This window comes from Emys orbicularis, chromosome 3 (genome assembly GCF_028017835.1).
Source record: "Emys orbicularis isolate rEmyOrb1 chromosome 3, rEmyOrb1.hap1, whole genome shotgun sequence".
Lineage (NCBI taxonomy): Eukaryota > Metazoa > Chordata > Testudines > Emydidae > Emys > Emys orbicularis.
This window is the reverse complement of record NC_088685.1, coordinates 31685090-31703176: the sequence shown is the minus strand read 5'-3', so window position 1 is coordinate 31703176 and position 18087 is coordinate 31685090. Positions and strand designations below refer to the sequence as shown.

At 38.7% G+C, this 18087-nt stretch overlaps 1 protein-coding gene across 1 annotated transcript in view; it reads right to left on the bottom strand.

Moving 5' to 3' along the window:
- The window catches only part of ROCK2 (Rho associated coiled-coil containing protein kinase 2), a 63213-nt gene extending 50879 nt beyond the window's left edge, over positions 1 to 12334 (bottom strand). The window contains exons 1-3 of the mRNA XM_065401383.1: positions 12254 to 12334; positions 1864 to 2001; positions 197 to 457 (exon numbers count right to left, since the gene is read on the bottom strand). Coding sequence (XP_065257455.1) covers positions 197 to 457; positions 1864 to 2001; positions 12254 to 12319 — 465 coding nt within the window. The 5' untranslated portion in view covers positions 12320 to 12334. The remainder of the gene's footprint in view (positions 1 to 196; positions 458 to 1863; positions 2002 to 12253) is intronic.
- Between the last annotated feature and the right edge of the window lie 5753 nt (positions 12335 to 18087).

The window sequence follows — 18087 nt, the reverse complement described above, 5'->3', positions numbered from 1 at the left end:
TATGGGCCAATGTTACAAAACACAGAAGGTCCCTCCCTCTACTTAAAATTAGATAACAAGGAATATTCTGCCAATCAAGAAGCTCAATTAGCTGAACATTCCTTTATTCCTTATATCCCTGAGTAATTTACAATAAAATAAAACCTGAACATACTCTAGCTTTGTGGTAGATAAATTATTTAATTTGCATACTTACTTCATCCATTTTCATACAGGTGCCAAAATCTGCCAACTTCAGATGCCCATGTTTATCCAAAAGCATATTGTCAGGCTTCACATCTCTGTGTATCAAGCCCATGGAGTGAATTGCATCCAAAGCAAGGACAACTTCAGCTGTGTAAAATTTGGCCCATTTTTCAGGCACATCATAATTGCTCATAAGGTTTACAAGATCTCCACCTGGCATATATTCCATTACCATGTACAAGTATCGGTCATCTTGAAAGGCACAAAAGAGCTAAAGCAGAAAAGAAGGAAAATTGAGGGATATTTGAAAAGCAACCATCTTTCTATTATGGTTTCATGAAACTGTTCTTAGATAATCAGAGATTTTCAAGATTGTTGTAAGGCAAGTTCAATTTTTTAAAAAGTTTCTAATAAAGACTTTGCTTAATTTAACAGTAATCTAACATCTGCTAAACTTTAAAACTGCCTTATCTCACAATCTTAAAAAAACTACTAATTTCTTATTCATTCCATTTATTAAGTGCATCTCATTCTGTTTCTCAGCATGAAACCCAGTCTAATGAGGCATCATTGAAATGTCAGCTCCCTCTGAGATACAAGTACAATTCAGAGTACTGGAAATAGCTAAACAGAGGCTAGTGTCTCTAAAATTGCTTTGAAATTTCATTTCTGTATTATGTTATAGCTCCTAAATATTTACATAATTATTATTTGGAACTCATTACTCCTCTAACATCACTAAGCAAAAGTAGAAATGATAAATGCAGGTTAATGTACTGTGAAGTGGAGATGCATGAAGTGATTAACTGTAATATATACCAAGCTATATTTAATTATTAGTACAGTTAATATTTTAGGTTACTGGTGTATTGAAAGTAAGTTTATTTCTTTACGAATTATTTTAGAGGGTTTCACTGAATGCACTCTAGGACTTTCACCTCTAGATCCCATCCATTTGAAAACAGCCCAAGTAAGGCCATGCCATTACTATGTAATTGGTCAGTGGCCAGTATTAAAATGAGATGGCTGTATTTACCTTTTACATACAGAGAATCACATCTACACACTTGAAAATGTTTCAAATTATAACTACTATTTAATTCTTAAATTAAAAGTACCAAGAATTTTTTCCTGCATTTAGGTTTTCATTGTTACAGATGATTGAGGTACATGGGTGCATAAATAGATACTTTATACTTAAATCCACTTTCCTCCTCCCTAATATATTCTGTAATGACACAATGCAATGTTTGTGACCTCATGATTGAGCCACATTACAAACACTAATAAAATTAATCTGGCAGAATAGATTAGTAGAAAAAAATTCAGTTCGCTCACATTTTTTGCAACTGCAATCTGACTCACAATTTTCCCTTTACACAAAAATTATTACATTTTCAAGTAGAGTACACATTTGAGGCTGTTTGAAAATTCCATTTCATTTTATACTGCAGCTGAAGTGATCAAGCTAAAAGTTAGCCTATCAATATGGACAAATATAAACTAAAAAAAAAAAAAAATCAGTGATCCTGATTCTCAACTCAGTTACACTGATGTGACTTCTAAATTGAGATCAGAATCTGACCCATTATTTGAATTTATATGCATATTCAAAACTGACCCCAAAATTAAATAGATTTAACTTAAATTTAAAAATGACAGAAAAACACTCCTTACTTGAACCACCCAGGGACTGTTGGCAAAGGCCATGATATCTCTTTCTTCCCAGAAAAAGGCTGAATCCGATCTTTTTATCATTTCAAATTTACTAAGAAGCTTCATTGCATAAACCTTCTGTGACGTTTTATGGCGAACCTGTTGGTTAAAAATGAGGGGGAAATTGTGGTTTTAAACAGACCTTTAAAAAAACAAAGTAAAGCTAATTTCTTACCTGCTAATTGTTTTCTGTGATGTGGCAAGTCCCCTACATCAGGTGGTAACTAATCCAGATTTCTATGTCTGCAATTTCTAGGCAGTCAGGAAATCTGTAACTAGTTGAGAACTTCCAAAGCCAGAGGAAAAAACCTTATACTTACTTCTAGCCATTCTGCCAGAGTCTGTTAATCAAATAGGGTAATTTAGAGGGTGTCTATACTGGAGTCACCATACGAAAGAAACTAACAAGCAAGAGTAATTTGTTCTTCACGTTTATAAACAATGGGTTGGCACAGCAGTGACCTGACCTTACTCAAGACACTGCCTTTAATGAGACATGCACCAAGCTTGAGATTCAACTGGGAGGTTGGCACTGAGAGAGATTTCTTTTGAAACTGCTCGAGTACAGAACATCCAAATAGTCTAGAGCTCTTAATAAGAATGGAGACAAGATGGAAGTTAGCTGAAATGTTCCTCCCTCCCAAAAGACTCACTGGTTTAAGACAGACAACCCCAGGAAGCCGGCATCTAGTCAGATGGATTGCTATGTCAACTGATTGAGACTATTACTGCAACAAAGCACTTGGAGAGAGGTTCCTGAAATTAGTCTTAGAATTTTAAAATTTCCTAAAATTCAACCGGAACAGTATCTACTCTAGCAAGAATGCCTGCTAGCAGGAAAAGGGCATGAAAATGACGGACAGATGACAGAGATATAACCATCATCTATACTAGTGACAGCCACATCCTTGAATTAGCACTGCTCAGCTCAAACTTCACAATGCTTTTTGAAAAGGTATCCAGATCTAGAACAGACTAAAAATAAGATGTAATTACTGAAATATATTTTTACTGCAAATTCACACATGTAAATGGTGACACTGAAATCTAGCAATCATTGACAAATCATTTTCATCCACCCATTTAGAACACACATGCCCCACACTGAAAACAACAAGATAAACCAATACGTGAAAGCCATCAGGGCATGTGGAACAGGGGTAGAGGAAAAACATATTTTTACATCTTAAAGCATAATGGTTGCAATCCCTTATACATTTTTATTCTAACAAGTTTAATTGCAGATTTTTAATATTCATAAATGTCTCTTTTTTAATACTATTGAGCTTTTTGTTTCAATAGTACCTGGGGCAGTGAGTTCAAAGCTTAATTATACATTGTTCAAAAAATATTGCCTTTCATTTTAAAATGTGTTGATTTTTAACTTTATAAGACATCATCTTGTTATTCTACTACAATAAAAGGTAAATAAGAACACCCAACTGACCTTCTTTATAGATTTCATTATTTCATATACCCTTATGTCACAACTTATCTAAACTGTCCCAATATTTCCATGTCTGTAATCATTTTACTTGCCCTTCTCTAGACCTCTTCTAATTCTGTTATATTATTTTTGAAATGGATCAGCAAGAACTGCATTCAAGCATCTCATCTATCAATAATAGTATGGTAACATTACAGTGTTATTCTCTATCCTATTCCTAAAGCAAGCTAGCATTTGTTTGCCCTTTTTTTTTTTAAACCAATACTGAGGAAATGCTTTCATTGAACTATTCACAGTTATACCCTAAACATTTTCCTGAGTTATTGCAACTAATTTAGAACCCAATATTTACGAGTAACTCCATTTGTTCCTTCCAGCGTGTTACTTTACATTTGTCTACATTTAATTTCACCTGCCAGTCTTGCCCAATTGTCTAACTTTGTTGGGATCTTTGGAAGTTCCTCATAACATTAGTCTTGAGTAGCCTAAATTGTGTCATTTGAAATTTTACCATCTCAATGTTCGCCCTCTTTTCCAGTTCATTAGAGTATTAAAACAACATGTCTCACTATAAATTCTTCGGGCAATCCACTTTAGAAACACAAATAGAAATAAATGGTCAATTGAAGGAGAGGAATTATTTCAGCTCAGTAGTAATGTGGACACGAGAACGAATGGATATAAACTGGCCGTGGGGAAGTTTAGGCTTGAAATTAGAAGAAGGTTTCTAACCGTCAGAGGGGTGAAATTTTGGAACAGCCTTCCGAGGGAAACGGTGGGGGCGAAAGACCTTTCTGGCTTCAAGATTAGGCTTGATAAATTTATGGAGGGAATGGTTTGAAGGGATAACGTGATTTTAGTCAATTAGGCATTAACGTGCCATCGCGGGTAAAATGAGGGTCCGGCTGTAGAATCTTGCCTGTATGCTCGGGGTTCTGCTGATCGCCATATTTGGGGTCGGGAAGGAATTTTCCTCCAGGGTAGATTGGCAGAGGCCCTGGAGGTTTTTCGCCTTCCTCCGCAGCATAGGGCAGGGGTCGCAGGCTGGAAGATTCTGTTGTGGGTGGGTCAGCTTTTGTGGCCTGCATCATGCGGGAGGTCAGACTAGATGACCATATTGGTCCCTTCTGACCTTAAAGTCTATGAGTCTATGAGTCTATGAGTTCCTCAATCCATTTAGGCTCAAACTGAATAAATGGTCTAAAACTTGTATTACAGGCTAATTGAGAACTTATACCACAAAATCTGGAGTAGTTCTGGAAAACTCTACAGTAGGCAGAGTTTGGACATACAACCCTGTGGAGATATTTGATAATCCCTGTGACATAAAAGAGACTAACTGGCACTTTAAGGACCCACTAAAGGCTTTTAGTATACTTAAAGGGATGGATTCAGAAATTATGACACAATATAGTATTGAAGTGAAACAAATATTCAAAGGACAGATGTCTGAATTCTCCTAAAGCTTCTTTTGAGGACTAAAACAGATATCTGAATCATACAGAATACAAATTTATTGCATCTTAGATATATGAATGCATCTCCCTTTTTGGTTTTACAAAAGGGATTCAGCTTTCTTTTACATTGTAAATAACCTAAATTTGTAAAACCAGAATCAGAAGGTTAGAGATTTGATTGGTGTATTCCAGGACAGACTATTTAGTAAAATCAACTAGAAAACTATTGATCAGCTAGTGACCAATTAAGTTATGCAACTAAACATTGTTTATTTTAAGGATGTATCGATTTGCATAACAGCATATGTCTTATGCTCCTATTGATCTCATAGTAAAGTCTTTAAAATGTGCACAGCCTCTTGCCTCGTCTGTAACCATGGAAACCTCAAACAACCACCTCATTCTGAGGAGCTGCAGGCATTACAGTTCCTTGAGACAATAAGCACTAGTTGTAGGAGCAGAAAAATAATCAAGGCACAAGACACTCTGGAAAGCAGCCAAAACATGTCTAGAATCATCATTAGGTATGTGTATACTATGTTCTTGAATACTTGAGCTTTGCGCTGCCTAGACAGGTATGCACATTTTAGGGATCAGCCTCTTACACAGCCTGTTACTAGGCAACAACTTTCCAGTTAGTTAGCTCATGGGAACTATAGATTTAAAAAAATTACCCATATGCGGCAATACCTCTAAAGTATATACAATTTAAGGCATTAAGGAAATGTCCTCACATAAGATTATTTGGAGAACTAATTATTTTCCCATTCCAAATATCAACATCGTGCATAGAACTGTTGAGTGCACTGAAAGCTATATTACATAAACCAGAGCTTCCATAAATCCTTTTGCTCAACTACAGAAGAAATATTGGCACAGAGGCCCTCAGAGAAAAACCTACTCATCAGAGGAATTGGGATAAAACTGCCTAGGGTCAGCCCTAAGTCATGCCACCAGTTAATGATCCCTAAGCGATCACTCACTACTGGGGAATCAGAGTAGCAGTTCTGGGGTTGGTGTGGCATGCACAGCTGACTTTATGCCAAAGGAAAGTTTACTGCCACTAGAGAAATTCTCTACTGGCCAGTTACAGGCAGAAACCAAATCCTACGTAGCACATGTGGAGTGCAAAGCAGTGGGAATGGAGACAAGAATCTGTCTCACTGACTGAGCTGGGGGTGTCAAATTATCAGGTGGCTAAAAACATTTCCTCAGAAAACTGCAGAATACATCCACTATCTCAGTCAGCACTGAGAAACAGAAGTACCTCAAGACAATGAATAACTGTGGCAATGACACATCCATAGATTTGCTGTGTCCTGAGCAGGCCATGTGTGTGAAAGGACCTAGGGGAGATCTTTCTTGTAGTATCAATATGGCCATCAGTGAAACAACTAATTTAGAGGCATCTAAGAAGAAGAATTATCAAGCCATTTCCTCAAAGCAGTGTGTGTATGTGAGCGTGTATCCCATCCCATCTCCTAGAACTGGAAGGGACCTTGAAAGGTCATTGAGTCCAGCCCCCTGCCTTCACTAACAGGACCAAGTACTGATTTTTTGCTCCAGATCCCTAAGTGGCCCCTACAAGGATTGAACTCACAACCCTGGGCTTAGCAGGCCAATGCTCAAACCACTGAGCTATCCCTCATGTATCCCCCCATGTATGTTCACTGAGGTGCTAACATTTGTCTAGGCACCCGTGAAATTGTCCTGATGCTGTAAACGGCATCCAATTGCACTGAAATGAGATGCCAAAGTTGAAAGGAAACTTATATCAAAATATAGGGGGAAAATCTGTCAAATTTCCTTCATGTTGCCACCATGCACTAAAGCTAGTTTGATTCATGTATGCTTTCTTAAAGCATCACAGGGCATGAAAATGACGGACAGATGACAGAGATATAACCATCATCTATACTAGTGACAGCCACATCCTTGAATTAGCACTGCTCAGCTCAAACTTCACAATGCTTTTTGAAAAGGTATCCAGATCTAGAACAGACTAAAAATAAGATGTAATTACTGTTCTAAATAGTCAGCTTTCTCCATGCATCAAATCTAGTACTGATAATGGTGCCAAGTCTGGTCATGGAGAGATAAACTTAAAATCCTAGGGTGCAGAAAGGTTTTGAAAGTAACCTAAAATTAGGGTGACCAGACAGCAAATGTGAAAAATCGGGACAGGGGGTGAGGGGTAATAGGAGCCTATACAAGAAAAAGACCCAAAAATCGGGACTGTCCCTATAAAATCGGGACATCTGGTCACCCTACCTAAAATATCACAAGATATGCTGCTGATGCAATAAAGAGGTAAACTTAGTTAAAGCTGCTACAGAGATGGAGCCAGAGTTAGTCTCCTAAAAGAGGAGGTTTCAGCTGGTAGAGACAAAAGACACATCTGCTCCTTTTATCTAGGCTAGCATTGAAGCATGCACCCTGCCAGCAGGCAGAGCAGATGCCATAGACAATGCGCTACATGTTTAATGACAACAATTAAGTGGTAGCCCATTTACACACATCTTGACCAGTGTGGTCTTCAGGAACTCCATAAGACTGCATAGATTTAACAGTGAAATTGTGCAATCTGGATCTGGATCTGCTATCCAGAGACACTGACTACCCAAAGGTATGGTAAATGGACCTAACATACTCTGCAAGTAGGGGTAGGCCTTTCCCTATTGTGTAGGCAGGGGGCTCTTATGGTAAAAGATTATGCCAGTCAGCAATATCACTGGACCATAATCCAGTACTTTGTGATAAGGCACAAGAGAAGAAACACAGGAAACCACTTATATTTGAATTTCAATCAATAAGATTTTCCCCCAAGAGAAAACAATATGCAAAACCACATACTGAATATACATTACCCTTCTTCGCATAAACTATTGGCCATAATCTAAACATACAAAATAGTCACTGCTCCTCACTCAATGTGTAATAAAAGGAATTGGCAGTTGAAGATAGATGCATCCTATTCACCCTTCCATCATGTGACTTCTACATTCTTAGCTTGCTCATCATCTATTGGTCTCTCTATACCTAAAGCTAGAATCCAAGAGTGGGGTTTTAATACTTTTGGAGTATCAGAAAATTGTTTTTCCAACAAAGTCAGAGACTGAGCCCAGAGCCAATTGGTCTCCCTCTGCAGGAGGGTATTTGTTAATCTATGCACAAGACTAAATGCCACAAAATGTGTTGTCCCCAGCTGAGTAGGCAGAACATGGAAATCGGGGAAACTAATCTGCATTAGCTCTCCTTTTTTGGGGAGCTTTCATATAGGAGCTGCACATTTTGGGGGAGTTGGCTTCCACTTCAGGATGACCCTTCTGCTAGACACGTTAATGTGCCATCTTTTTGGCTTGCTTTAGTACAGAAATATTTATGATGCAGAACGGTATGCACTGTTTGGAGAAAATGTAAATGTTTTGGTTTTGTTGATTTAATTCAGATCTTCAATCTTATTTTACTCATGGTGGAGAAATTAAAAACACTCTCATTGTTCATCTTGGAAAAGAGATGGCAGAGGGGGAATGAGATAGAGGTCTACAAAATCATGAATGATGTGGAGACCATGAATAAAGAAGTGTCGTTTACCCTTTCACATAATACAAGAATCAGAAGTCACCCAATGAAATTAATAGGCAACAAGTTTAAAATAAACAAACAAACAAACAAACGTAATTCTTCCCACAACTCACAGTAAACTTGTGAAACTCATTGCCAGGGGATGTTGTGAAGGCCAAAAGTATAACTGAGTTCAAAAAAGAATTAGGTAAATTCATGGAGGACAGATCCATCAATGGCTATTAGCAACGATGCTCAGGGATGCAACCCCATGTTCTGGGTGTCCCTAAACCTCTGACTGGATGACGGAACGGATCGCTGGATAAAGTGCCCTGTTCTGTTCACTCCCTCTGAAGCATCTGGCATAGGCCACTGTCACAAGACAAGATACTAGACTAGATGAACCACTGGTCTCACCCAATGTGGCCATTCTTATGTTATTATGGTGCCCTCTGTTTTTAGAGCCTGCCAAAGCAAATTCCTATCTTGGTTGTAAACTGAACTATACGTTTTAATTATTGTAAATCATCATCCATGACTGTTTGAAAAGACTTATGATAATATTCTGAATGCAGCAGAAAGTGATGGGGCTTAGAGCTCAACAATTTCAACTTGTATTGAACCTTCTGAAGGCAAAATGTCTATGTATGCCCTCATCATGACTAATGTTAGCACAGAGCCACAAATAGTATTTTTCTGTTCATTGCTATTCTAGATTCAGCAATAGGAGCACACAACATTATGGTTTTTATAGATTATACAAGGCTAATAACTACAAAATTGAGTGATTTTTAAAAAATTCGATATATAGAATTCATAGACTTTTTGGCAGCTTATAAACACCCTTATAGTAGAGCAAATCCAAAGTCTAAATTATATCATTTAAAAATAATGACTTGGGATGTATCATTTTAAGTTGGAATGAAATGTATAAAAAGATCTATGTAAATCTGAGTGTGTCAAAATTCCCTCCCTCCACCCCCAACAATTATTTTAGGCCTTCTTCTGGTGCGTTTGCTGAAACCAATGCCAGCTCAAAAACACATGTATTTTTATCTGAACATATTATGAATGTTAACACACATTACAACATTCTTTTCCCTCTTCCTCCTGTCTGATGGAGGAAGGACTGTACTCCACACTAGCCCATTTGCACTCTGGCTTTCTTTGTTAGCCCATGAACCAAGTACATACCTATAGCACCTCTCCTAAGCACTTCCCGTTTCTACGGTCAAGCAAAACAAAAAAAATCTCTATTAGAAGTATTGCAAAATAACACTTGATATGGGAATCGGTAGTGGAAGGCAGACTGAATGGAGGCGTACCGGGAGAGTTTCCTCCTTATAAAATTATTTGCAGCAGCTCCTCTTCTGTCAAGTGGGCCTTAAGATGTAGTTTCTCTTCTTCTACCACTGAGAGCAGACAGATTACTCAATACCAGGGTGCATCTTTAAAGACCTGATGATAGACAGACAGTCATCCCTGCAATGCCTATATTTTGTGGGCTCTCCGTTAACCCTGCTGAAGCCAAGCAGAGCTCACCTAGAGGTAGTGTGTGTAAGAGCTGCACTCTCACATTGTCACATAGGGATGACCTTGCCAAAAAAATCACAGCTTTTTCACACTGGCTCACATGAATCACATCCAAACTTGCAAGTTACCCATGAGTAAGGCTGCAATTTAGTCACGGAGATTGTGGAAGTCACGGAATTCGTGACTTCCAGCAGCCTCCATTACTTCAGCTTCAGTGGTCAGGAGCTGCAGGGTCCCCTCGCCACCCGCTGGGGCAGGAAGCTGTGGGGTACCCCTGCCGCCACAGGCAGCGAGGGTACCCCTCAGCTCCTGGCAGCCAGGAAACCCCATCTCCCTGCCGTTAGGGGCGTCGCGGCAGAGGAACCCCAAGCTCCCAGCGGGTGGCAGCAGGGGAACCCCGGAGCTCCCGGCCACCAGAGGTGGCAGACAGTTCTGGGCTGCTGCAGAGGAACCCAAGCTCCTGGCCCCCATGGGTGAGCTCCCAGCCCCTGCGGGCAGCGGGGGATGCCCGGAGCTGCAAGAGACAGGGGTACCCCACAGCCCCCAGCTGCTACAGGCAGCTCCTAGTCCCTGCCGTTGCCCTGCTTGAAGTAGTGTGGGGATCCGCAGATCCCCATTTTGTCATGGATATTTTTAGTAAAAGTTAGAGACAGGTCACTGGCTCCGTGAATTTTTCTGTTTTGCCCGTGACCTGTCCATGACTTTTACTAAAAATATCCGTGACAAAATCTTAGCCTTACCCATGAGTCATGCAAATGTTGTTACAGTTGCTATTTTCTCTCTCCCATTTATCTTCCAAACTATTATTTCACTTTGGAAAGCATTTTAGGCATATTTTGCATGTAAGACACTATCCAAAAAACTTTATTCTATTTAAACTGCGACACAATTTTTTTTAGTTACAGTAATGTTAATGAGGAATCCAGGATCTAATTAAGACCGCAATACATGTATTACTAAGTATAGAGATAGGGGATGAAAACTTTTTCTAATTATTTTAAACCAAGCCAAATGTGTATTTACTGGTCAAGACATATCAAATGTACAATATTTCTCTTTGAAAATTAACCCAGCTTGCTGCAGGAGAAACCAGAAATACAAATAACAAAAGTTGTCACGAACCTTATGTGCGTGCCTTGTTTTTTCTTCAACATTCTATTTGTTAAAATACTCTGGATAATTTTCTTGGCTCTGTTTTTATTATTTCACCAGCCTTGGGAACTGCTAGCAGTTTTATAAATGGACTGTAAGTGTCTAATTTCATTGTAGCTTCTCTAAGTATTTCTACATCCTTTCTTGAAGTGTTATTTTGTAACTACTTACAGCAATGCTTCTTGGCAAAGAGCAAACATTCTTTTTTCCCCTCTTCTTCATAGAAAAAAACAACTATCACAAAGCTGTGAAATTTATAGGCACTTTCCAACACAGATCCCAGATGGTCCTACATCTATTATATTTACAACAAAATTTTAAAATAAGAAGTCTGTGAAAACATATGTATAAAATTTAAAGTAGGTATTTTATATATATTACACACACACACACACACACACACACACACACACACACACCTACTTTTAATTTTAAAATTGTTGATTTATCCTACAACAGCACTTGGCAGCCTTGGCCACATTAAAATCAATTGCAAAGGAAACTATCAACAACCCAAATCAGCAGATGAAGTGTTCTGTAATCTCATCTTTATGTATTTACATTGGGTAATATACCTTGAAAACAAACTATTTGGATTTTTAAATTGGAAACAAAAATTAATAGCAGCAATTTGGAATAAAAACCTTGTATGTAAATAATATTAATTGAATGCATTATAAAACTGTTGTCCCATGTACCAAGAGCAAGAGAGAACTGTGGGGAAAGCCTTCTTGTTGCGCTATTGACAGTTTACCAACAAAGGAGGTTTCCTGATACTATTACACTATAGTGACCATTTGTGGCCAAGAAAAAACATACCTGGCACAAGCTAAATACTCTGAAGCTGCCCTAGGTAAGGGAAACAGCTTTTCAATTCTTTCCCTTGCAACGCACAATTATGGTTAACTATTTTAGAGGTCTCATTTTATGATCTTCAATACACTACTAAGCTTCAGCACAGGAAAGAGTGTTAAGGATATATTGTGAACATTTAATTCCCTTGGATTTCTTTATGCCAAAAAATTTATATTTAACAAGGAATTTGATACTAAATTACAACAAGCAGAGAATTAAAAAAACGATATCCATGTTTGAAAATGTGCATACTTTCCATTAAAAGTGTGGCACTAAGAGTATCTAGTTGGTGCAATAAATCTAGCTGACAAGTAGTAATCAGATGATGAGTAGACATTCTTACCAACTGTACTTCTCCAAAAGCACCTCTTCCAATCACCTTAACAACATCATAGTCTTCAGCTTTCATTTGTAAAGCTCGAATTTTTTCCACAATTTTCTCATCTAAAACAAGTTTAAAGAATGAGGTCATAAAGACAGATCTGTAGCAGTGTGCAAATAGCTCTGGTAATATTTGTCATCCAGACAGTAAAAACAAGGCATTTGATCACAAATGTTTAAATTGTCAACTTCTACATTGTCTTTAAACCATTTGCTCAGAATTAAAAGCCAAAATTGCAGTCTTTTTGTATTTCTTCGTAAACAGTTGAATTATCATCTCCTCTTAACTGTGAAAACTAGTACTATTCTGATTTCAGTTGTATTTTACGTAATGCCTTAAAAACATACACTTTTCAAGCCTCCAGAAACATTTTAGCAGTTAAAGACCCAACATGACAACCTTAAACCTTTCAAACTTTTACTTCTCTGCCACCTGCTGTGCTGCCACCATCCACTAACATTCTTTTGATAGGGGTGGAATGTTAAAATATCTGCTACAGCTCTGTCTCCTCACCACAGGAAGGGAGCCTCAAGGGCCAAGAGACCCTGGAACGGGTTAGAAAGGGGATAACTGTTGGGGGATAAAGGGGACTGCACAGTGGCACTGTAAAATAAAGCACAACGGTGAAACACCAGAAGAAGGCGTGAGAACTCTTATTTTACCAGCCTAAGCACAGGGCGAGAGGCAGAAACCTGTGCAGACCGTGTGAGATAGTAATTAAATTTTAGTAATGAAACATCACAACAGCAATGTGATCTCAAGTATCTACTGAGAAGGGAATGCTGTTTTTAGAGCGCAAGCTCTGTTTTGTGGTGATTAGCAAAGTGCACATAAGTAATGTATAGTATTTCTGCGCATTCAGCTTCCAAGACTGTTATAGTGCAATCAAGACATCAAACATGTTTAAGTGCAACTTACATCTATTTAAGAAATTATCTATGTTCTTGTTTTTCCTCAGTGCTGGAAAATCCAGATCAAGGACCAAAGAATTCAGGCCATCCTGTAAAGAAATAAAAATAACTTAATTGTAAACATGCTTCTAGAATTTCAAAATTAACCTCTGTCTTAAAACTATTGTAATAAGTATGGTTCTATATTACTCCAGCACAGACTACAATTCCATTATGTAAATATAGTTATCTTAATGAACACAAAAGGATTGCACAGGCACAAGGGCAGCAGCATGTGTTTTAGAATTCTCCCTCACTGAAGATACCATTTCACTAGATTTCTGATCTTGAATCCGGACTCCCTAGGACAAGACAAGCCAGAACTTCCCTACATCTTAAAACATTTTCGTTCTTTGAGGCACAGTAAGGCAATCCTCATTCTGAAATCAATTGCCAATGCCTCTGTACAGAATAACTGGTTTCAGTAACTTTTATGAATGGGAAGCAAAGAGTTCCCCAAAATCTAAGTATAATAGAAGTCCAAAGAATATTTATAGAACAGAAAGAGGCTATTAAAAAAAGTTTAGTTATTGAAAATATTTATTTCCCTTATCAACACTGATGGGAAGTAGAACAGGTGAGTGAGAATCTAGTCCAATGATATCTTCAGAGAAGGAAAAATGCAAAATTTCTCCTCTAATGAAACCATATTAACTGGATTCCTCCTCTTAGAAACCAAAGCTCAAAAGGCTGTCTCCAAAAATACATAAATTGTCCAATCATGAAGAAACAAAGAAACGGTTACAGGAAGTTTCATGTATTTAGAAGAATCAGAGGTCATCCAAATCCCCCATCCACAGAAGCAGGCAGGAGAGCTGAGGGGAAATATTTATCAGGTGGGAAACAGCCAAAAGGTAGGACCAATATGGTCCTTAAGATAAGCATAATGAAAGATTTGTGCTACAACATAGATACATATACAAAAGAACACATATTCCTTCTCACTAGCATAAATTCATGAGTTAGGCCAGATTTTTGGTCCAGAAAATGTGATTATAAGGGCTGTCAAGTGATTAATCATTGATTAAAAAAATTAATTGTGCGATTAATCGTGCTGTTAAACAATAAGAGAATACCATTTATTTAAATATTTTTGGATGTTTTCTACATTTTCAAATATATTGATTTCAATTACAACACAGAATACAAAGTGCACAGTGCTCACTTTATATTTATTTTTATTACAAATATTTGCACTGTAAAAAACAAAAGAAATAGTATTTTTCAATTCACCTAATACAAGTACTATAGTGCAATCACTTTACCATGAAAAAAATTACATATACTCCAGAGCAGTGATGGGCAACCTGTGGGCCATGAGACAGTTTGTTTATATTGACCGCCTGCAGGCACGGCCGCCTGCAGTTCCCAATGGCAGCGATTCGCCGCCCACCACTTCTCTGGAGAATACCAGCACCAGAACCACTATCTTGTGTTTAAATGTACTGACAAAAAACTTGTTAAATTCCAAAATTTTACCCAACTGGTATTTCTTCAAGGAAAAAGGAGTTTGCACACAACTGACCTGCTATGTCAAAAGAACATAGGGGAAATTAAGCTACAATACCCACCTGGTAAAGTGAAGAAACAGATTGACAGAGCCAGAAGGGTACCCAGAAGTCACCTACTACAAGACAAGCCACTAGCCGTCACCTACAGCCCCCAACTAAAACCTCTCCAGTGCATCATCAGGGTTCTACAACCTATCCTGAAGGACGATCCCTCACTCTCACAGACCTTGCGGGACAGGCCCCCAATCTGAAGGAAATACTCACCAGCAACTACACACCACACAACAAAAACACCAACCCCAGAACCAAACCCTGCAACAAACCCCGGTGCCAAATCTATCCACATATCTATTCAAGGGACACCATCATAGGACCTAACCACATCAGCCACACCATCAGGGTCTCATTCAACTGCACATCTATCAATGTAATATATGCCATCATGTGCCAGCAATGCCCCTCTGCCATGTACATTGGCCAAACTGGACAGTCTCTGCGCAAAAGAATAAATGGATACAAATCTGACATTAGGAATCATAACATTCAAAAACCAGTAGGAGAACACTTCAATCTCCCTGGTCACTCAATAACAGACCTAAAAGTGGCAATTCTTCAACAAAAAAACTTCAAAAACAGACTCCAACCTGAAACTGCAGAACTGGAATTAATTTGCAAACTGGACACCATCAGATTAGGCCTGAATAAAGACTGGGAGTGGTTGGGTCATTACAAAATCTAAACCTAATTTCCCCAATACTAATTTCCCCCTACTGTTACTCACACCTTCTTGTCAACTGTCTGAAACGGGCCACTCTCATTACCACTTCAAAAGTTATTTTTCCTCCCTTGGTATCCTGCTGTCAATTGAATTGTTTCGTTAGACTAACCTCACACTTGGTAAGGCAATTCACATCTTTTCATGTATTTATACCTGCTCCTGTATTTTCCACTCCATGCATCTCATGAAGTGGGTTCTAGCCCACGAAAGCTTATGCCCAAATAAATTTGTTAGTCTCTAAGGTGCCACAAGGACTCCTCGTTGTTTTTGCTGATACAGACTATCACGGCTACCACTCTGAAACAAACTAAGTTTAACATACTAAATAGGTTAGATATGAATTAGCAAATTCTCACCCTGAGTGATAAACAGGCTGACAGATTCTTAAAGCACAAGCTGCCTTTCCTTTGCAGCTTGGATTTCCCAGGTTTTCATACACAGGCTAGAAATCCCTTTAACCTGGGATCATCACTTCCCCCAGGTCAGTCTTTGTTCCTCAGGTGTTTCCAGGTGTGTTGTTGTAGGGAAGGTGAGGTACCATCATGATGTCATTTCCCCCTTTTATATCTTCTTCTCACTTGCTGGAAAGCTCTTTTGCTGTGACCTGGGTCAAACAGTTCCCATTGTGTAGTGCTACCTCTGAGAGGTTTCTATCATACACAATTCCTTGTACTTGTGTGCATTTCCTCAATAAGCCATTAAACATTGTTTAGCCTTTTTACTGTTGTACCTGAAAGGCTGCTTGTGGGTGTTTTCACATGTTTCAGTAACACATACATGGTCAAACTTCATAACTTCACATACAATCCAACGAGATATTAATGTATAGCAGATCAAGACTTTTAGACTGATACCTCACAACGCATACTTTGTACAAAATATATCCTAATGATATGACAGTGGTGAATAAGGGGGAGCCAGGGTGCCACACCAGTTTCCCCAAAGAAAGAGGAGAAATAACTCCTGATCCATTTGCTTGCTCCTAACACACTGTTTAAAGCTGTCACCGCTACCTTCCAGAAGTTTGACACCATGATGTACTTTTTGAAAGAACTGCAGACACAACTGAAGCCATACTCTTAGATGTAGTCTCCTTGTGAAAAACTTACAAGAAGCCTTAACTGACCATAAATATATAATATACCACCACAAACATGCAGATTTCAATTCTGTAATTTCTACCTTTATAAATATACTATCATAGGAATTGCTATGCCGGATCATACCCTTAATACATCCAGTCTAGCATTCTATCTCCAACAGTGGCCAGCATCAGATGGTTCAGAGGAAGGCACAAGAACCCCTGTAGTTGGCAGCATGTGGTATGTTCACTAAAAATTTAGATAATCCACTTACATAAGTTTTTCTGAACATTACTCACAAACACCTCACAGACACTATTTGTAATCTGGCACAGTAACTCACTCACTTATATGAATCAACATTAACCATGTACAGAACTATGTGCAATGTAGTTTATAAAACAAACAACCTTAAACTACTCAGCAAAACAAAAACAACCAATAAACAGTCAGATTTAAGGCTGTTCAGAATGCGTAATGTGAAAGGGAGACAGGTGAAGGTAAGAAGTGGAACTGATGATCTAAGTGCAGATGGTGGACTGTCACTACCGTTTTATAGAATCCAGCACAATGGGGCCCCAATTGCAATTGTGTACCACAGTGATTGGCTACTAAGGACTACCAACAATACAAACAATAGGACTACAATTCCATAAGGAGGTTCTGATGATGCTGTAAAACTCAACCATCATCTGATTTTGTCATTCCTCAGAAGCCCTCAATTGACTGCAGATCCGTAATTGAGCCTGATCTTAGATACAGATCAGGGATGTTAGTTACTATATGTACCTGCATAGACTCAACAGTAAAACCGGTTCTTTTCCCAAACACCAACAGTCCTCCTAACTCCACTGCTCCCTGTATGGATCCATATCTCCTACTTGCTCTCCATTTATTGTCACTGTCCCAGTTCATGGTAACTGCACCTGTATTTCCCTTCAGTGGTCCACCAAAGGCACCCACTCGCAGGTTTCCAACTCCCCAGTCATTGCCTCTCCTGCGTGGAGATTGGCATCTCACTCCCATTTGACTGGGATATTTGTAGGCTACACTGTTCCCTGGCTTCACTGTGTTATTCCCAGCAGGGACAGGCTGGGTTGCTCAAGCATACCTACTTGCTTTCTCTTCAGAGACAATTAAAAGGCTGAATTGCTACAATTATAAGTTACCCACAAAGCACTTCTTATACAAGCCTATTTTATCCTTAAGGTAAAAGCATGACAGAGAAAACATATCAAAAACAATAAAAGAACATACACTCATGCTAATAAGCTTACCAGAGAACACCCCAACTCTACCATGGGCTCTGGCAGGAGCAGTCCTCCAAATCCTCACCCAAGGATTTTCCTTTGTGATCACAAGTTCATCACAGCTCCAGCTCAGAACAAGCATACAGTCTTATGGGGCTTCAGTAGCCCCAGTCTTTCCATCCTACCCTAAGGATTGGGGCCCTCCGTGGACCAGAGGTCCTGTC